The 22,313-nt window shown below is 42.4% G+C and overlaps 1 protein-coding gene across 5 annotated transcripts in view; it reads left to right on the top strand.

Moving 5' to 3' along the window:
• Window positions 1-22,313, top strand: part of LOC110500612 (Kv channel-interacting protein 4) — a 232,830-nt gene that overhangs the window by 189,552 nt on the left and 20,965 nt on the right. For 4 of the 5 annotated variants that reach the window (XM_021578066.2, XM_021578065.2, XM_021578067.2 and 1 more), the window contains exon 2: window positions 16,637-16,761. In XM_021578066.2, the coding sequence (XP_021433741.2) occupies window positions 16,637-16,761 (125 nt within the window). Of the gene's footprint in view, window positions 1-13,463; window positions 13,717-16,636; window positions 16,762-22,313 lie in introns of those variants that run through there. The other variant, XM_036958071.1, reaches the window with a different exon arrangement.

Here is a 22,313-nt window from a genome sequence, read left to right as displayed (position 1 = left end):
CCTGTAAAGTGTTGGTCCCGTATTTCATGGGCGTAACCGACTTCAGTGGGCAAATGCTCACCTTCGATGGCCACTGGCACGCTCTGCACGAATTAAACCCGGTTTCAACTGTACTGGCCAGATGGCAGACATCATGTATGGCGTCGTGTGGGCGAGCGGTTTGCTGATGTCAACGTTGCTGGTGGTGGGGTAATGGTATGGTCAGGCATAAGCTATGGACAATGAACGCAATTGCATTTTATCAGTGCGAATTTGAATGCAAAGCTACCTTGACGAGATCCTGAGGCCCATTGTTGTGCCATTCATCCGCCGCCATCACCTCATGTTTCAGCGTGGTAATGCACAGCCACATGTCGCAAGGATTGGTACACAATTCCTGGAAGCTGAAAATGTCCCAGTTCTTCCATGACCTGCAGACATTTCACCCATTGAGCATGTTTGGCAGCGTGTTCCAGTTCCTGCCAATATCCAGCAACGTCTCACAGCCATTGAAGAGGAGTGGGACAACATTCCACAGGCCACAATCAACAGCATGATCAACTCTATGCAAAGGAGATTTGTCGTGCTGCATCAGGCAAGTGGTGGTCACAACAGATACTTACTGTTTTTTTTTAAGGTGTCTGTGACCAAAAGATTCATATCTGTATTCCCAGTCATGTGAAGTCCATAGATTAGAGCCTCATTTATTTATTTCAATTGACTGTAAAATCTTAAAATTGTTGCATGTTGTGTTTATATTTTTGTTCAGTGTATATTCAATGACCTTCCTTCCTATCCAAAGTCATTCCACTGCCATCCTCACAGCCAGCAGCATCGAACTAGAGGCTGCATTTTTATTAAATAACAGCAATGACATAATTCTCTCTGACTCCAATCTTAAAGCCTATTTATGTTTGAGACCACAAATAGGAACGAATGGCTGCTTTTATTTGTTTCTATGGCCATTTTCCATGGCGTATGTGTGAGATAAAATGAGCCTTTCCCATTAGGTGGTCAAGAGTGTGGTTGAAATACCCATCTTCTATCGACTTTGTACATCGGGCACAACACAAATGAGGAAAAGTAATTTGAGAGACGCGTTGTTTGGCAGTGGTTGTATTGTATTCTACTGTCTGCTACCATTTGTGTTGGATCATTTGCAAATATTTGTATCTGTGACACGTAAACCGTGTCTGGGTTTCAGAATATGTCCCAAGGGCACCTCAGTTTACTCCTTTTGAAAATCTCCCTTCCTCCAGCCTAGACCTAGGGATGCCAACACACACACAGAAGATCCAGTGGTTGTCAGTGGAGGTGGTATTTTTCTGGCACTGAGCATTTGCATGCCATCTCCAAAAAACGAGACTTAAAAAGGCTAATATTCAGATTGACAGTGGAGAAGATGCCAAATAGATTCCCTCTTTTCCTCATGTTGTAAAGGCAAATGCCTCCCTTTGAGTCGTCAGTTTGCCAGGCCTCAACTAAGCTGTATGTGGCCTCATGTACTTCTTCACCATTCTAGAAGGAAAGTGGCCTCATTGTATGCGTGTGAACCTTTGCTGTCTGCTACCCGGCAAAGAGACTCTTGCCTCATCATATAAATCAGCTTGGCATTCTGAAGGTATGCTGTCCGTGTTTATGCTGTGCACTCACCTGCTTCGTTGAGCAGTGACAGCAGTGCTCTGATGTTCCCCGATAACAATAATGGCACATGTTGCCTGTGTGTTTGGGGGGAGGGGGAGGGGGGGGGGGTGGCTTATTTATATTCTTGCCTCTAAAATGTTCTAGGGCCAGGCTGAGTGTAAGTGTGTCCACTGTTGCGCCCAGAATTGTTTGGCAGGTGGAGATGACAGGAAGTGGTATTCTGGACTAGTACCAGAGGATTGTCTCCAATTGAAAACACAAAACCTCACCAGGCTGTCTGTGAGAGACATCTCCATCCCCTTGGGACTCACCAGAAGCATTTCTCCATCTGACTGAGAGGCAGGCATTTGCAATATTAATGGATGCAACAGTTGAACATTACTTCACGGCTTGCCTCGGCGCCTATGTGGGTTGAAATTATTTCAAGCCTCTCCACCAGATCTGGCTTCGCTCCCAATCACCATCATGTTGATGTCATTAAGCCTTACCTGACATGTTTTTGCCTCTTCTGAGTCTTGAAAAAGCTATATGGAAAGTTAGCGAGGCTCATCCCCAAACATGAGCAGATGTGCTTCCGAGTGGCTCATTACGAAGCCGCCGTAACGGCTGTCTATCGGCGGGCGATCAGATCCGGCTCGCCAAAATCTCAGGCATGTTCTGGGAGAAGAAAGTGCGCCTGTGATGACAGTGCCACGGCAAGAGAGCATTGTCGAACTGATCTCACGCCGGCCTCCTCCGCGTGATTGTTCCAACACCTATCAAATCCACCATTGGCCAGTCTGCAGGACTCTCTCATTTGAATTCAACTCCCTCTCTCGCTGTGTAAGTTTACCTCAATACCTTCTGCCAAGGGATAGTCGGTAGTTCATCCTCATTTCAACTAGGAGTAAACATGGGGATTGTTGTTTAAAGCAGATGACTGCCTCTCGGAAAGTATTATAGTAAACAAATGCTCCCACCTCCAAGACACAGCAAATAATGGAACTTGGATTGCAAATTGAAATGCATAGTATTTCCTGATATTGTGTTAGATTGCGCTCCCTGTCAGACACACATACTGTATATATTATTTATTTATTTTATTGATCTCCCATGACAATTAATATGAACATGCCAGATATCAACAGTTGAAGTCGGAAGTTTACATACACCTTAGCCAAGTACATTTAAACTCAGTTTTTCACAATTCCTGACATTTAATCCCAGTAAAAATTCCCTGTTTTAAGTCAGTTAGGATCACCACTTTATTTTAAGAATGTGAAATGTCAGAATAATAGTAGAGAGAATTATTTATTTCAGCTTTTATTTCTTTCATCACATTCTCAGTGGGTCAGAAGATTACATACGATCAATTAGTATTTGGTAGCATTGCCTTTAAATTGTTTAACTTTGTTCAGACGTTTCGGGTAGCGTTCCACAAGCTTCCCACAATAAGTTGGGTTAATTTTGGCCCATTCCTGCTGACAGAGCTGGTGTAACTGAGTTAGGTTGGTAGGCCTCCGTGCTCGCACACACTTTTTCAGTTCTGCCCACACATTTTCTATAGCTTTGAGGTCAGGGCTTTGTAATGGCCACTCCAATACCTTGACTTTATTGTCCTTAAGCCATTTTGCCACAACTTCGGAAGTATGCTTGGGGTCATTGTCCATTTGGAAGACCCATTTGTGACCAAGCTTTAACTTCCTGACTGATGTCTTGAGATGTTGCTTCAATCTATTCACATAATTTTCCGTCCTCATGATGGCATCTATTTTGTGAAGTGTACAAGTCCATCCTGCAGCAAAGCACCCCCACAACATGATGCTGCCACCCCCGTGCTTCACGGTTGGGATGGTGTTCTTCGGCCTGCTAGTCTCCCCCTTCCTCCAAACCTAACAATGGTCATTTTGGCCAAACAGTTCTATTTTTGTTTCATCAGACCAGAGGACATTTCTCCAAAAAGTACGATATTTGTCCCCATGTGCAGTTGCAAACTGTACTCTGGCTTTTTTATGGTGGTTTTGGAGCAGTGACTTCTTCCTTGCTGATCGGCCTTTCAGGGCTTGTTTTACTGTGGATATAGATACTTTTGTACCTGTTTCCTCCAGCATCTTAACAAGGTCCTTTGCTGTTGTTCTGGGATTGATTTGCACTTTTCGCACCAAAGCACCTTCAACTCTAGGAGACAGAACACATCTCCTTCCTGAGCGGTATGACAACTGCGTGGTCCCATGGTGTTTGTACTTGCATACTGTTGTTTGTATAGATGAACGTGGTACCTTCAGGCATTTGGAAATTGTTCCCAAGTATGATCCAGACTTGTGGAGGTCTACAATTTTTATTCTGCGGTCTTGGCTGATTTATTTAGATTTTCCCATGATGTCAAGCAAAGAGGCACTGAGTTTGAAGGTAGGCCTTGAAATATATCCACAGGTACACCTCGAATTGACTCAAATGATGTCAATTAGCCTTTTAGAAGTTTCTAAGGCCATGACATCATTTTCTGGAATTTTCCAAGCTGTTTAATGGCACAGTCAACTTAGTGTATGTAAACTTCTGACCCACGGGAATTGCGACACAGTGAATTATAAGTGAAATAATCTGTCTGTAAACAATTGTTGGAAAAATGACTTGTGTCATGCACAAAGTAGATGGCCTTACCGACTTGCCAAAACTATAGTTTGTTAACAAGAAATGTGTGGAATGGTGTATGTAAACGTCTGACTTCAACTGCAGTGACTTTTGGTAACGAGTTGACCTCAGTCAGTCACTGGGTGTTGACATCTCAATCGAAGAAGTAGCCTCGATCATCAGTTTACATTGGAATCACGTGTCACGGGCTTGAGAGATGAATACAACAAGTTTGTCGGGTCACAAGCTTAATATAGTCATTGTGTGCTAGGAATATGGGACCAAATACTCGTTTGACATTGAAATGTAATGCACTATGAAGTGAATTTGTCCAAATACTTTTGACAGCTTCAAATGGGGGGACTAGATGCATAAAGTGCTTTCCTTTCTAAACAGTAAAACCAATGTGTATGAATATACTCTCAGATAAAAGGTGACATTTTGTACTGTCGTCTCATATAAAACATTTGATATCAAATCCAAAGTTGTGGAATATAGAGCCAAATGAAACATTTTAGCTTCACTGTCCAAATAAATACGTAGAGTCGTTTGTATATACTGTCCTCTATGATAATTTTCCAGTTCACTGATCATTGATTATATCAGCTTCAGAAGAATTAAAGGGCAAATGTAAAATGCACTATCAGAGCAAAATCAGCAATCTCTTAGTCACATTTCCTCTGGGAGTCCACAGCAGTCTGGCAGTTGAGAAAATATATAAGGTATCACTCAAGTCAAAGTAATACCTCCATCAAGGGGACTGTTTTGGGCAGCCAATGACATCCGACTCCAGTGTGTGGGGACGTTTATGGGCTTTTGCCCATACCTTCATGTGGACTTTTATCCAGTGCTGATGGTAGTGAGCAGAGACATACATCAACACCTTGCGACAGCCCTGTCCAATAACGCTCTCTGGCAATATCGTTGTCCCGGACGCTGTGGTGACGTTTACCATCCATGTTCAACACCCGCAGAACACTTTCACGCTCATTGTCATTTGTCAAGATCTCAAGTGTGACAGGTGGAGTGACTATTCTTCTATTTACACTTTTGTTCGGTTCCTTACACCGTACCCAAACCGGCCGCGCCATCATGTGCAAATTGATTTTGTCGCCCCACACCAAATGCGGTCACGACACGCAGGTTAAAATATCAAAACAAACTATGAACCAATTATATTAATTCGGGTACAGGTCGAAAAGCATTACATATTTTATGGCAATTTAGCTAGCTAGCTTGCAGTTGCTAGCTAATTTGTCCTGGGTTATAAAAGTTGAGTTGTTATTTTATCTGAAATGTACAAGGTCCTCTACTCCGACAATCCACACACAAAATGGTCAACTGAATCGTTTCTAGTCATCTCTCCTCCTTCCAGGCTTTTTCTTCTTTGGACTTTATATGGCAATTGGCATCTAACTTTCATAGTTACGACGACGAACGACCAAACTTCATCTTTCAATCACTCACTTGGGTATAGCCAATGAGAAGATGGCACGTGGGTATCTGCTTCTTTAAACCAATGAGTTGATAGGAGAGGCTGGACTTGCACCGCGTTCAGTGTCACAAATAGAACTGACTTCTATTTTAGCGCTTGGCAACGCAGACGCTGGTTGGCGCGCACGAGCAGTGTGGGTGCAATAATTGAATAACATGTATGTTTAAATTTATTTTGCAACGCACGCTACGCGAGTGGTGTGGTCAGCATGTTAGAAGTGAACAATGGCAGAGTGTGTTTCTTTTCTAGCCATTTACATGAGACTCTTGCTTCGGTCCTATGTTGTCTCGCCAGGCCCCAATGACTATATAAGGAAATGGTTCAGGTGGAGATAAGATCAGTGTATAGTTTGGCTCAGGGTCCAGCTTGTCAACTGGAGTGGGCTGTGGTGTGTAGAGGACACGTTACATAGTTTGTGCTGACCAGACTTTAGTTTCACTCTTATTGCACAAGCAACCATGAAGAACTGACCTGCCATTGTAATCGTGTTAGGATCTTAATTTGATCAACCTGTTGCAGGAGAACTTTACTGCAATGCAGCAAATTTCACACTTGTTGTGTATTTGAGGTTTAAAAAGGCTTCTGAAGTTTGTAGTTTCCACTTTCAAATTCCTGTTGCTGCAGGATTATTTTCCTGCTGGAGCAAAGTGCCTCAAATTAAGATTGTTCATCTGTATGTCCATTTCTGTTCTCCTCATGTACACTGCTGTAAATTTACAGAAGTATGTGGACAGCCCTTCAAAATAGTGAACTTGGCTTTTTCAGTCACACCCGTTGCTGACAGGTGTATAAAATGAGCACACAGCCATGCAATCTCCATAGAAAACATTGGCAGGAGAATGTCCTTACTGAAGAGCTCAGTGATTTTCAACGTGGCACCATCATCATAGGATGCCACTGTTCCAACAAGTCAATTTGTCAAATTTATGCCCTGCTAGACCTACCTCGGTCAACTATAAGTGCTGTTATTGTGAAGTGGAAGCATCTAGGAGCAACGGCTCAGCCGTGAAGTGGTAGGCCACAAGCTCACAGAACGGGACTGCCGAGTGCTCAGTTGCAACACTCACTACCGAGTTCCAAACTGCCCCTGGAAGCTCCGTTTGTCAGGAGCTTTATGAAATGGGTTTAATGGCCGAGCAGCCTCACACAAGCCTAAGATCACCATGCGCAATGCCAAGCGTCGGCTGGAGTGGTGTAAAGCTCGCCGCACGTGGATTCTGGAGCAGTGGAAATGGGTTCTCTGAAGTATTGAATCACACTTCCGACGGATGCCAGCTTCGGGCTAGGCCCCTTAGTTCCAGTGAAGGGAATCTTAACGCTACAGCATACAATGAAATTCTGTGGTTCCAACTTTGTGGCAACAGTTTGGGGAAGGCCCTATCCTGTTTCAGCATGGCAATGACCCGTGCATAAATTGTGGTCCATCCAGATTTTTTTTTATGTGTGGAAGAACTTGACTGGCCTGCACAGAACCCTGACCTCAACCCCTTCGAACACCTTTGGGATGAATTGGAATGCCGATTGCGAGACAGGCCTAATCGCCCAACATCAGTGCCCGACCTCACTAATGCTCTAGTGGCTGAATGGCAGCAAGTCCCCGCAGCAATGTTCCAACGTCTAGTGGAAAGCCTTCCCAGAAGAGTGGAGGCTGTTAGAACAGTAATGGGGGGGACCAACTCCATATTCAAGATATTTGATGAGCAGGTGTCCACATACTTTTGGTCATGTAGTGTACATGTCTACACCAGAAGGCCAGTTGGTCTATCTCACAAAATATATTTTGTATCCTAATGACATTTTACATGATGTGGAAATTCTTACACAGGGACACTCGAAGCCAATCTCAATATTAATCTTTGTTTATTGTCAGCGTGCTGGGGAGCTTCCAACCAACTCAATGCACCATAGTACACATGTCAATCAGGAGCTCTGCTTGGGCAGTCCCAGCAGTTGTCTTATATACGGCTATACACAGACAAGTTATATTTGCATGATTTAGCATAATGAATTAATCATTACAGTTTTGTTTAACACGTGTGACTGACGAATACTGGAACATAACATGTGACAGACTAATACCTCACCTTGAAACTGAGATATCTTTCATTCTCAAAACAAGGTTCTGGGCATACTGCCAAATTGCAGCTATTGATAGTGAGGATTCGTTCAGTCAGCCATTTGCATGAACACAGAAATTGGTTTATAGAACAGTACATAGATAGAACACAGACATTAGTAATAAGAAAAGCACAAATGTAAAAATTCCCATTACAAATACATTCATAAATGCAATCATATTTGACGTTTTAGAATGTGGCTTATGGCATCGGAGTGAACAGCACAGTATAGTATAGTCACCTGCTAATGAGTCCTCTATTATTCAACTGGGTTTCTCGTCACCCGAGAGAGGGGGTTTCCTTTCCTCTGGTTAACGACCAGACAGCATTATCACCAGACCAGGCCTGGATATCCTTAGGTCAACAAGGGTTATGTTAATTACAGTGACACCACAGTCCATGCACGGTTATAGCTCCACACACCTCCGACAAGGCACTTGTGTGACACTGGAGTGTGATTGTCTGTAACACTAGCAGGTGTGTTGCCGGATGATGAATTGTAGGTCCTCTGAGTGCTGGCCTGCTTTTCTCATCCCGGCTCCCTGACGCCACAGAGCGAACCTTACATTTGGGATCTGATGCTAACTCATCCCAGAGTAAGACCTCGACATGCATGAGAAAAGCTTTCTGAACAGAGCACTGTTTAGCTCCATTACAGACCATGCTCCAGTAATATTGGAATATTGGGGGATATTTGAACAAGGGATATGGTAAGTGGAGGGAAACCTAACCTAGGAGGTTAGATTGGAAGTCATGAGAAGGTCAAAGCTTTACATAGGGGATGTTTAGATTGAAGAGGCTGGAAAGAAAATCGGTTTCCTCTTCATGATATATTGTAATTTCTGAGAATAGGACAATCACCCAGAATACTGTTCGTTGTGGAAAGGTTCAGTACGGTTCCCTGATCTGTACTTTGTCATTTTGTTCAACTGTACCTCATTTTGGAAGTACTCATCTGAAGGAAAACACATGAGCTGTGTCCGAATACCCATACTTGCTTTCTAAATAGTAGGCTTTTTGTATCTTTTATAGTATGTGAAATTTAGAAAATGTGTGCTAGAAATGCCAGGATGTCATACTCATTTTGTTTTTTGAACTAGTAGAATTCGCTGTACGCTATTGATGAAGAAAATGGTCTTCTCACAGCCGCATGTGTTTGACAACAGCTGATAATCAGATCAAAAATGCACGAATGGCACGGAACAAGTGAAATTGCGAATTAGTTACGCATTCTCAGTTTGGATAAGTAGTATGTTGATATTTGTTGCTTACTGCATACTTTTTTACCTAACAGTACATTCTAAATATACTGAACAAAAATATAAACGCAACAATTTCAACGATAAAGGTAAAAAAAAAAAAATTACCATCGATAAATTGAAATTGTGTTCGTTGTCCGTAGCTAATGCATGGTCATACCATAACCCCACCGCCACCATGGGACACTGTTCATATTGCTGACATCAGTAAACTGCTCACCCACGTGACTCCATACACTTGGTCTGTGGTTGTGAGGCTCTATAACGGCGTTGAAGGTGGCTTATGAGAGAGGAATTAAAATTAAATTCTCTGGCAACACCTCAAGTTGACATTCCTGCCTATGGCATGCTCCCTAAAACTTGAGACATCTGTGTTGGCATTGTGTTGTGTGACAAAATTACACATTTTAGATTGGCCTTTTATTGTCCCCAGCACAACCTTTGGAATGAGCATGCTGTTTAATCAGCTGCGTGATATGCCACACTTGTCAGTTGGATGGATTATGTAAAGGAGAAATGCTCAGTAACAAGGATGTACACAAATTTGTGCCAAACATTTTAAAGAAATAATATTTTTGTGCATATTGAAAAATGCTGGGATCTTTTATTTCAGCTCATGAAACATCGGATCAACACTTTACATGTTGCATTTATACTTTTGTTCAGTGTAGTATGACTAGCACACATTAAGTAGTTTTAGTAATCATTAGTGGGCAAGACAGATTTCGAACACGTCTGCTTATCATGTAAGAAATGAGCTGCAAGAATAAACTGCTGCTACTTTACAAGATAAGCTAGATGAGGGACCTTTGTGTCAGCAAAATAATGTACTATGTGTACTGAAAATGTCAGCAACACATGTGGTCCCTTAGGAATAGGGCAACCTTTTTGGGAACTAGCTGTGCCACAGTTGTGTTCCCTTCTTTGCAGAAGGCAAAAGTATGACATGACAGCAGTGTGCATGTTGTGATTTTATGCTGTGTCGTGATTTCAAAAATGGTGGGTCCCCAGTTTGTCCGTATTCCCACAATGCTTTGGTCAGGACAACAACATTGGACCTTTGCTTGTGATGAATATGTCGCACTATAAACTTGGCACGACAATTCACTGGAGCAGGGGCTGTGGTAAGGAAGCAGTCACTGTGACGCCTGCTAGCTCAGTCGAAGCTGTCTCCTACATTAGGACATATCACATCCATTTAGTCCATTATGAAACAAAGGGCAAGTGTTCATCCAGAAACACTGGCTGCATTAACCTTTCTGATCTCCCCATCCCGGATCCGGGTTCGTGAATACAGACTCAAGCTCATTACCATAACGCAACGTTAACTATTCATGAAAATCGCAAATGAAATGAAATAAATATGCTAGCTCTCAAGCTTAGCCTTTTGTTAACAACACTGTCATCTCAGATTTTCAAAATATGCTTCTCAACCATTGCAAAACAAGCATTTGTGTAACAGTATTGATGGCTAACGTAGCATTTAGCATTAGCATTCAGCTGGCAACATTTACACAAAAAAACAGAAAAGCATTCAAAAAAATCATTTACCTTTGAAGAACTTCAGATGTTTTCAATGAGGAGACTCTCAGATAGCAAATGTTCAGTTTTTCCTGAAAGATTATTTGTTTAGGACAAATCGCTCCGTTTTCTGCGTCACGTTTAGCTATGAAAAAACCCCTGTATCCAGGATTGTGTAAATCTATCAGCAAGCTCATTAGCATAACACAACGTTAACTATTTATGAAAATCGCAAATGAAATGAAATAAATATGCCATCTCTCAAGCTTAGCCTTTTGTAAACAACACTGTCATCTCAGATTTTCAAAATATGCTTCTCAACCATAGGAAAACAATCATTTGTGTAAAAGTAGCTAGCTAGAGTTAGCATTTCGTGTTAGCATTTAGCGTTAGCATTAGCGTTAGCATCCAGCACGCAACATTAACAAAAACATAAAAGCCTTCAAATAAAATCATTTACCTTTGAAGAACTTCTGATGTTTTCAATGAGGATACTCTCAGTTAGATAGCAGATGCTCAGTTTTTCCAAAAAGATTCCTTGTGTATTAGAAATAGCTCCGTTTTATACATCACATTTGGCTACCAAAAAAAATCCATAAATTCAGTCCTCAAAACGCAAACTTTTTTCCAAATTAACTCCATAATATCGACTGAAAACATGGCAAACGTTGTTTAGAATCAATCCTCAAGGTGTTTTTCACATATCTCTTCATTGATACATCGTTCTTGGAAAAATGCTTTCTCTCCTGAATCCCAGGAGAAAATGCCCGCACCTGAAGATTACGCACAAATTTAGACAAAGGACACCGGGCGGACCTCTGGAAAATGTAGTCTCTTATGGCCAATCTTCCAATGATATGCCTACAAATACGTCACAATGCTGCTAAGACCTTGGGCGAACGACAGAAAGTGTAGGCTCATTCCTTGCGCAATCACAGCCATATAAGGAGAGAATGGAAAACAGAGCTTCAGAAATTCTGCTAATTCCTGGGTGATGCATCATCTTGGTTTCGCCTGTAGAATGAGTTCTGGGGCACTTACAGACAAAATCTTTGCAGATTCTGAAACTTCAGAGTGTTTTCTTTCCAAAACTGTCAAGAATATGCATAGTCGAGCATCTTTTCGTGACAAAATATCGCGCTTAAAACGGGAACGTTTTTTATCCAAAAATGAAATAGCGCCCCTAGAGCTCTAAGAGGTTAAGGGCCGTGTCACTCAGGGCCTACATTAATTCCACTTAGAATGACAGTGCTTGCTGTCTGCCATTTCTCAAGCCGGGCCCTAAGCAGGGTACCGCGCAGCTCCCGAAAATAACAAAACATGCAAGTATGGATTTTGTATAAGTTGGGCATTCACTTCAGACAAATATTGTCTTTGAATTTCAACTCTGGCCAGAGTTGTCACATGAATTACTTGACTTGGGCTATTCCCTTCAGCTCTTACTGGAGCTACTAAAGGCTAGTGTCACTGCACTACCTTAATGATTCCACATAAATGTCTGCTCTCCAAAGCTTTTTGTATTTTTGCTGAGGACACATACCGATCTCCTTGCCACTCAGCAGCAGGGTATGTCAGTGTGGCAACAAGAATGGACGACAACAGCAAGACATCTGACCTGATGGTCCAGAAGATTGCCCTGACATCATGATAGAGGAGGAGGATATTGTGTCTCACACATTGGTTATTGGCCTGGATGGATATTGTCTCTCGAAGAAACTAGATTCATGTCATTTGTCAGAGAATCTATATGTATATTTTCTACATTGTATGTCATCATGTTGGCTTCCATCGCATATACCGCTGTGTTAGACTGTAGTCAGCTCCACGTAGAAATATAATATCTGCTAAATGTAGCCAGCCACTGAACAAGTCCCAAGTAAAGGGAAGCCTCTTTCTCCACTTTCTAGAGTTCCCATCTAGTGGCTGTCAGTGTGTCTGGACTCCTCACTGTGCCTTCCTCACAAACACGCAGCGCATTCTGTCACTGCCTTTATTCTTTATACCAGACATGAAAGCCGTCTTGTAATTACGAGTGAGTGATGAACAACACCGCATTCGTGAGCTTTTATTTACGCCCACGCTAGCCTTAAAGGCCTGCAGAATTCATGTTTTCACTTTGGTAAGAAGGTAGAAACACCTTTAGCGCTTGCAGGAGATGTCCCCTAAACGTGTTATTTAAATGAATAAAAATTCTACAAAATGTATTACACGCTATAGCGATCATAAAGGTTGAGCATTTTATCCTCTTGAGATAGATATTGTGTTGACACACAATGCTGTTGCAGTCGTGTATAATATTGCTCACAGTGGCAGGCACAACATGGACCCCTGGGAGTTTGTAAAGCAATATGCTTGACTGTGTGAAATTAGTTTGATAGATGAGGTATTGGATTGGTGTCTGACCTAAGGTCACATGCTCCAGATAATATTAAAAGCCCCTCTTACGGTGATGACCCAGTGCCACAATATTACAGTATGTTAAAAAGTCATGTAACATAATGACTGGGTTCATGGAGTAGGCCTTACACTAGCAGGCCAAGATAACTGCTGAGAGTTGCATCTCGGTTGTAGGTACTGAATGTATCAGCATTGGCTGCCATACTGAAGTGAATCGTTTTTGCATTGCAATGTCTTTTACATTTGAAAGCCAATTTCAAACAACAATATTTTACTGAATTAATGGTGAGACCAAGCTGCCTCGGCTTGGTCATAATGGCTGACATGAGATGCGTCCACTTTGATGATAATTTGTGCCCAGATCTGAGATTTAATTTCCCTTTAATAATACATGAGTGCTAAATCTGAATGTTTTCACATAGCAGGTAAATGCACTCCAGTGTTGTTGTCCTGAGAGTTCTTTGTGACAGTAACTGATCTCCACTGCTTGCACTCCAACATCTCCCTTCCCCATTCACTTTTATCTCCCAGCATGCATTGCAGCCACCAGTTGCCCTGGTAACTGTGACACTCACCGTGCTGTATCTCCTAGGTTACGTCTGCCCCCAGAACGACCACAGGCGCGGTGTCAGAGCTCGGCTCATGAAGCTGTTTCCTTGCTCCTCTGCCAAAAAGTCGTCTACCAGTAGCCAAAGCAAGTCTTTCACACTCTCTTTCTCTCTTTCCCCCTAACTGTTTTCCTTCCTCCCTTCTCTCTGGGGTCAATTCAGTCTATTCAGGGAGTAAACTGAAATTCCAATTCAATAATTGAAAAAAAGGTGTATACTTTCAATACATTCTCAATAAACTGTAAAGTACAAGTTATTTATTTAAAAATGTTTTATTATTTTACATGTTTTAATTCAAATCACTTCCTGAATTGACTGCCTTTAATGTGTGGGATCCCTGGGATCGGTGTACAGTCAGTGTGGTTTTTGACAGAAACCTCAGGCCAGTCACTGCTTCTCTGTCTGCTCGCTGATGCCCTCGTCTTCTGTGGCTGGCCACTGGCACCAATTGCAAGGAAACGTTTTTGAAGAGACATAACCCCTACTTTACCTTCTACAAAAATGTGGGACCTAAAATCAAAGTCTAATCCCTCCCTTTTCGAATAATATTCAAGCTTCAAAGAGTGAAGAGAAGGTGCATGGCAAAAGAGATGCAAATGTCAATATGGAAGATGTCAATGCACTGGGTAAGGTCTGATGCTACAACACACCTGTTTGCAATAAACCTGGGGGGGGGGGACTTTATTGTCCATTGGATAAATAGTAATTGAAACTCTGACTATGATGATGTCATAACTATGAGTCAGTAGAAACTGGTGAATCATTCATCTGGGTTGTCTGGTTGATTTGACTGTCCCTGTGTGTGTACAAAAGTAAAAGTTTGAGGAAAAACAAAACAAAAATGAATAAATATAAGCCATTGCAAATAGTGCTTTTGGATAGAACTTTCTTTAATAATTTAACCAGTGACATGGAGAGGCCGACTCCGTTACACTCTTTTGATGAATCACCTCTCACGCAGTGTCTTACCTCACTTTGTGGAGCACCAACACACTCAGTGGACAGGACATTGACTTGACAGTGTGAGTGACGGCAGTAATTCATTCAACATCACGAGAAGGGTAGGCATGTTTACATTAGCTTTATGTATAGGACCACTAGATATCGTATTCTTTTGAAGCGTGAGCATAGGGGTTTCACCAGCATCGTAAGGAAACTCTCAGACTCCGAAAACAAATGGTGTGTCTTCACTTACCCATCATGCTTGTAGACACACACCCACCCTGTTGGGGCCCAGCTCCGTTTCGGCAGGTTAATCAAGGACTGAGAGGAGACGTGGTCTTTTAGGCTAATTAAGGTTGGTGAGATGCTGTCATATCTCAGGTGTGTGTGTGTGTGTGTGTGTGTGTGTGTGTGCAAGCGAGATGAGTCAAGCGCTTAGCTCCGAGGACAACCGCTAGCGGTGACAGGGCCGAGACGGCGGGTGTCATCATTACAGGCCCATTAAAGTGTTTCTCAGGGTTCAGCAGCCCTCATCTTGAGGAGGCTCTTTGCCAGAGGGGCTGTGTTCTTAGGTCTCTAACACTAATTACCTCGCTGCCGTGATATTTCATAGGAGAGATCGGGACACCGGCAACCGTTTTGGGGGGTTTTGCTCTGTTTTGTCATGTAAGGTTTTCTAATGAAGGGGCAAGGGGAGGATGTGAAAAGAAAATAGGTTCCTTGATTGGTTGGCTTTTGAAGTGTGCTTGAACCTGACCCTTAAGCCTAATGTCAAATAATGTCCAATTGTAGTGATCATCAAGTGAATATGGCTAAACTGACAATGACGGCACGCTATATTCTTACTCTCCTGAGACTGATACTGTGGAGCTGAAATTCAATTGTCTGTATTAAACCATTAGTGTCCTTTGCGTGAATGGCATATTCATTGGATTTCATTAGCAACAGGGGTGATACAAATGTGTGTATTTGCTCCTGTGCTGTAATTGTACAACATTTAATTTTGGCTAAAGTCTCCTTTGGCTGACTATGGTGGATAGTTGGTTCAGAACAGTCATATTAAAGCCACTGCATTTAAGTGGGGACTACATGGTATGCTTTCCCCACAGAAACGGACTTCTGCATTTGGGGCCCCGGGGCACCGACCTCCTTTATGAAAACAGATTTTGTTTTAGGTAAATGGCCAACTTCCTGCAATTGTGTTGAAAACATGTCTATTCTACACGTTTTGTCATGAGGCTATGAGAATATTTAGCAGATTTAAAGCAAATTTCCTGTTATTCTACACATTTTGCCATGAGATCGAGTGAGAATCGTACAGTTTTACAGCACATTCCCTGCAATTATAAACATTTTGCTATCATATGCTATCTGGGGGGCCCACAACCCCTCAAAATAAAAATCATATAACAAAATTGGTTGGAGAACCCCTGGAGTTCGGGGAATGCTGGACACGTGTCCTGCGTTTCTGTGGCTGGGTAATAACCGCAGCACTTAAGGATCCAGAGTTAGCATATTTAGAAGAACTGTTTGACGTTTAAATCGTAGTCCCATTAACCCTGCTGCTGCTATAAAAAAGCGATGGTTTAATAGATAGAGAACTAGTGTTTCTTCTAATTGATTTGATTAAGGTGGGTAGTGTAAACTACACACTTCTAATGTCTGTGCTTAGAGGGTGATTCGGGGTTGTGTGATCTTTGACTGACTGAAATAAACTCAACAACTGAGACATAAACTGAACAAGTTCCACAGACATACAGTGGGGAGAACAAGTATTTGATACACTGCTGATTTTGCAGGTTTTCCTACTTACAAAGCATGTAGAGGTCTGTCATTTTTATCATAGGTACACTTCAACTGTGAGAGACGGAATCTAAAACAATGAAGATCTGTAAAGTTGTTTGGATTTTTACTAATTATCTTTGAAGGACAGGGTACTGAAAAAGGGACGTTTATTTTTTTGCTGAGCTTATAAGGACAGCACACACTCCTTTCTCTTATGGGTGAAATGTAGCCAGTTGCCGTCAGCTTCTGAATGTCTCACTCCTTCTTCCTCCTCTCCAGACAGCGTGGAGGATGAGTTGGAGCTTTCAGCCGTCCGCCATCGACCCGAGGGCCTGGAGCAACTGGAGGCCCTGACCCGCTTCAACCGCAAGGAGCTGCAGATCCTGTACCGAGGCTTCAAGAACGTAAGTGGGCCAGTTTAACCACACATCCAAAATGCAATTAAGAGAACATGCATTGTCTCTTTTCTGTCTCTCCATAAATGTCCTCCTCCAAATATCCATGTAGTCAGACTCGTGTTTCCATTCTTAGACCGTTCTTACCATTTGAGGACCACTTTGGAAACAAGTGTTTTAATTAATCATTTTAAGTGCTTTCCTCTAGGTCCACATTGTACATACGGTTGAAGTCGGGAAGTTTACATACACTTAGGTTGGAGTCTTTAAAACTTGTTTTTCAACCACTCCACAAATTTCTTGTTAACAAACCATAGTTTTGGCAACTTTGTGCATGACACAAGGAATTTTTCCAACAATTGTTTACAGACAGATTATTTCACTTATAATTCACTGTATCACAATTCCAGTGGGTCAGAAGTTTACATACACTAAGTTGACTGTGCCATTAAACAGCTTGGAAAATTCCAGAACATGAGGTCATGGCTTTAGAAGCTTCTGATATGCTAATTGACATAATTTGAGTTAATTGGAGGTGTACCTGTGGATGTATTTCAAGGCCTACCTTCAAACTTAGTGCCTCTTTGCTTGACATCATGGGAAAATAAAAAGTAAATCAGCCAAGAATACACAAGTCTGGTTCATCCTTGGGAGCAATTTCCAAATGCCTGAAGGTACCACGTTCATCTGTACAAATAATAGTACGCAAGTATAAAGACCATGGGACCACGCAGCCGTCATACCCCTCAGGAAGGAGACGTGTCTCCTAGAGAGGAACGTACTTTGGTGCGAAAAGTGCTAATAAATCCCAGAACAACAGCAAAGGACCTTGTGAAGATGCTGGAGGAAACAGGTACAAAAGTATCTATATCCACAGTAAAACGAGTCCTGTATCGACATAACCTGAAAGGCCGCTCAGCAAGGAAGAAGCCAAAACCACCATAAAAAAGCCAGACTACGGTTTGCAACTGTGCATTGGGAGAAAGATCATACTTTTTGGAGAAATGTCCTCTGGTCTGATGAAACAAAAATGAAACTGTTTGGCCATAATGACCATCGTTATGTTTGGAGGAAAAAGGGGGAGGCTTGCAAGCCGAAGAACACCATCCCAAACGTGATGCACAGGGGTTTCAGCATCATGTTGTGGGGGGTGCTTTTCTGCAGGAGGGACTGGTGCACTTCACAAAATAGATGGCATCATGAAGACGGAAAATCATGTGGATATATTGAAGCAACATCTCAAGACATTAGTCAGGAAGTTACAGCTTGGTCGCAAATGCATCTTCCTTATGGACCCAAGCATACTTCCTAAGTTGTGGCAAAATGGCTTAAGGACAGGAAAGTCAAGGTATTGGAGTGGCCATCACAAAGCCCTAACCTCAATCCTATCGAAATGTGTGGGCAGAACTGAAAAAGCGTGTGCGAGCAAGGAGGCCTTCAAACCTGACTCAGTTACACTAGGTCTGTCAGCAGAAATGGGCCAAAATTAACCCAATTTATTGTGGGAAGCTTGTGGAAGGCAACCTGAAACATTTGATCCAAGTTAAACAATTTAAAGGCAATGCTACCAAATACTCATTGAGTGTATGTAAACTTCTGACCCACTGGGAATGTGATGACAAAAATAAAACTGAAATAAATCATTCTCTCTACTATTATTCTGACATTTCACATTCTTAAAATAAAGTGGTGATCCTAACTGACCTAAGACAGGGAATTGTTACTAGGATTAAATGTCAGGAATTGTGAAAAGGTGAGTTTAAGTGTATTTGGCAAAGGTGTATGTAAACTTCCGACTTCAACTGTATGTGGCCGACCGGGCTCGATTCCGTCTTATGTTGCAAATTTAGATGATTGTAAAAACTAATTTTTACATTTTATTAAAGTAGAGACTTGGTATATGGTATATTATACACTATATTTGAGGAACAATGAGAAAGTAATTATGCTTTGAAAGTTGATAAACTTGGGACCTCATTTTTGAGACATGGCCCTTGGAATGTTTTGGTACACTTTCTGGAGAGCTCTTCTTTGTCTACAGTACACCCATTCAGCATTGTTTACACCCTCTTAAGCTTTAGACCCACCATCTCTTGAAGGATTCACATGCGAGGCCATGTACTTAACAACCAAAGATTTCAAGAGGGCTGGTTCATAAATGTCATCTGGAGTGCCAGAGTGTGCTTTAGGTGTTCTTAAACTCAGAACGTTGTCAGTTTGTAAATTAAAAGCATTTTGCTCTCGGAGCGTTCATAGAGCACACTGGATGCTCTGGCTGAGGAGTAGGGTTGATCCGAGCATTCTGACCTAACAACAGCAGTCAAGCACCCAAGCTAACTGGCTAACGTTGGCTAGCTTGCTAGCTACTTCCAGACACAAATGAGAGAACTGTTCACTCTGACCATTTTACTCGCCCTAGCAGAGCTGTTTTTATGTAATCCAGAGTATTGGCTCGCCGCCATTGGACATTGGAGCAGTGGAAACGCGTTCTCTGGAGTGATGAATCACGCTTCACCATCTGGCAGTCCGACGAACAAAACTGGGTTTGTCGGTTGCCAGGAGAACACTACCTAACCGAATGCATAGTGCCAACTGTAAAGTTTGGTGGAGGAGGAATAATGTTCTGGGGCTGTTTTTCATGGTTCTGGTTAGGCATCTTAGTTCCAGTGAATGGAAATCTTAACGCTACAGCTACAATGTCATTCTAGTTTGGGGAAGGCCATTTCCTGTTTTAGCATGACAATTCCCCCATTCACAAAGCGAGGTCCATCCAGAAATGGTTTGCTGAGATCGGTGTGTGGAAGAATTTGACTGGCCTGCACTGAGCCCTGACCTCGACCCCCATCAAACACCTTTTGGATGAATTGTAAGTCCAATTGCGAGCCAGGCCTAATCTCCCAACATCAGTGCCCGACCTCACTAATGCTTTTGTGGCTACATGGAAGCAAGTCCATGCAGCAACGTTCCAACATCTAGTGGAAAGCCTTCCCAGAAGAGTGGACGCTGTTATAGCAACAAAGGGGTGACCAACTCCATATTAATGCCCATGATTTTGGAATGAGATGCTCGATGAGCACGTGTCCACATACTTTTGGCTACTTAGTGTACCTCACTCGAGAATACTCAAGGATGAGTACTAAAGGAACAATTAGGTCAAACCTCAAATGCATTCTATATACTATCTAATGACTAACGAACAATCGGGTCACACAAGGTTCTTTAGAGCGACAAGTGTACAATAAAAAGGTCTTTGTCACCTCTGTTAAGAACCGTAATGAGATGACCCAGAATTAACTTGACCCAAATTGTCTGGTGACAAATGGGTAGGCCCACGGCCTATGACACCGCATCCCGAGTGGCCCTGGTCCCTGTGGACACTACCCAGAGACCCTGTGATGTGCATAGGGGAAGTCTACCATTAGCCCTTCACCACAGGAGACTGGAAACAAGGGCTGATAAGTTCTCTAATGCCTGAGGCGGCTCTTAATTGTCACCATGTTGTCCCCTGACGCCTTGTCCCTATGGAATCTCTCATCAAAACATTTTTAAGACCCCTTCCCCTACCTCTAGAGCTTTTTGTTTTCTCTCCTCTTTCGCTAAGACTGTTTTAAGGTGGCATTTGGTCTTGCATGTTCAATGATAGTGGCCTCTCAGTAGAAGCCAGACCCATCACTCCTCTACAGTTAGGCAGTTATTGTAGTTGGGCACATTCCCAATCAGGACAGTGTCTCAAACTTAGAAAAATCACAGCTTTTGACTAGCTTTTGTCCATTGTCGAGGCTATAGCTCTTTAACTCATTACCCGCTCAGGTCAAAATCCTGATCTATGGATCACGCTCAGCCAGTGTCAGGGGCAGAACACAGGAAAGCTTTAAAAAAAACTGACCTGACAAATGTAATCTGGAACAGTCTCTATTCTAAGCAATTTTGGCCCTGTGTCCTTGACGTCTCAGACTTGGGTGCGAATCATCGCTCCAAGGTGAGCGTCTGAGGGTAGTAGGAGTCTTTTTGAACATCAATCTTTACGAGTAAGACATTTATAACCCCTCCGAGCGGCCAGAGTTTGGCTTTCTCTCCGATCAGTAGTGCCCGGAACGAGACCTTTGGCCAAGTATTTAGATGTCCGAACAGGGCTTTATTCAGACTGATGTGGTCATATGTCCAACACTGCTCGTCTTTATCGTCAGACGCAGTATGAAGGTTGTTTCTCGCATTGCCGACCTCATCCCAGACTCCTGACAATAGCAACCCAATCTCCTCACGTCTGACCAATTCTTCCAAACTGTTCAGGAATTCAGAGCCAGGGCATCGGCATGGGGCAGCAGATTGCCATCTCAGAATGTGACTCTTTAAAATACATCAGTGGAGATGCCGCTGTTAAAACTTCTGTCAGTAGCTTGATTTTCCACATACATTTCCTTCAACCCGACCTTGACAAGATAAGTCATTGTAAGTAATTTCACGTGCGGCTGGGGTTTGCATTCCACAAATGAGTTATGATTTTCTTCTCATGGATGAGTTCATTTTACAAGTTTATCAAATGAATACAGATACATTGAGTCATCTCAGACCCATTCAAACCCATATGTAGAGAAGTGCACTGTCATAGAGTAACAATTTTGTGAGATTTTACTCTATTTTGATATTGATTGACGTAAACACAAACCAATCATATCAGCACACCAACATGCTGACAATATTCATTGGACATTTTTCTATTTGGCTTTAGTAGGTTTCATTCTCCTCACAATTGAGATGAGCTCTCTGGTCTCTCAGTGAGATTTACAGTGAGGAAAAAAAGTATTTGATCCCTTGCTGATTTTGTACGTTTGCCCACTGACAAATAAATGATCAGTCTATCATTTTAATGGTAGGTTTATTTGAACAGTGAGAGACAGAATAACAACAAAAAAATCCAGAAAAACACATGTCAAAAATGTTATACATTTATTTGCATTTTAATTAGGGAAATAAGTATTTGACCCCTCTGCAAAACATGACTTAGTACTTGGTGGCAAAACCCTTGTTGGCAATCACAGAGGTCAGACATTTCTTGTAATTGGCCACCAGGTTTGCACACATCTCAGGAGGGATTTTGTCCCACTCCTCTTTGCAGATCTTCTCCAAGTTATTAAGGTTTCGAGGCTGACTTTTGGCAACTCAAACCTTCAGCTCCCTCCACAGATTTTCTATGGGATTAAGGTCTGGAGACTGGCTAGGCCACTCCAGGACCTTAATGTGCTTCTTCTTGAGCCACTCCTTTGTTGCCTTGGCTGTGTGTTTTGGGTCATTGTCATGCTGGAATACCCATTCACGACCCATTTTCAATGCCCTGGCTGAGGGAAGGAGGTTCTCACCCAAGATTTGACGGTACATGGCCCCGTCCATCGTCCCTTTGATGCGGTGAAGTTGTCCTGTCCCCTTAGCAGAAAAACACCTCCAATTGGGGTGGTTATTGGGGTCATAGGCAGCATTCCTCCTCCTCCAAACACGCCGAGTTGAGTTGATGCCAAAGAGCTCCATTTTGGTCTCATCTGACCACAACACTTTCACCCAGTTGT

The sequence above is a fragment of the Oncorhynchus mykiss genome, chromosome 21 (assembly GCF_013265735.2).
Source record: "Oncorhynchus mykiss isolate Arlee chromosome 21, USDA_OmykA_1.1, whole genome shotgun sequence".
NCBI classification, from domain to species: domain Eukaryota; kingdom Metazoa; phylum Chordata; class Actinopteri; order Salmoniformes; family Salmonidae; genus Oncorhynchus; species Oncorhynchus mykiss.
Note: the sequence above shows the minus strand (reverse complement) of the source record. Positions and strands in the feature narration are given on the sequence as shown.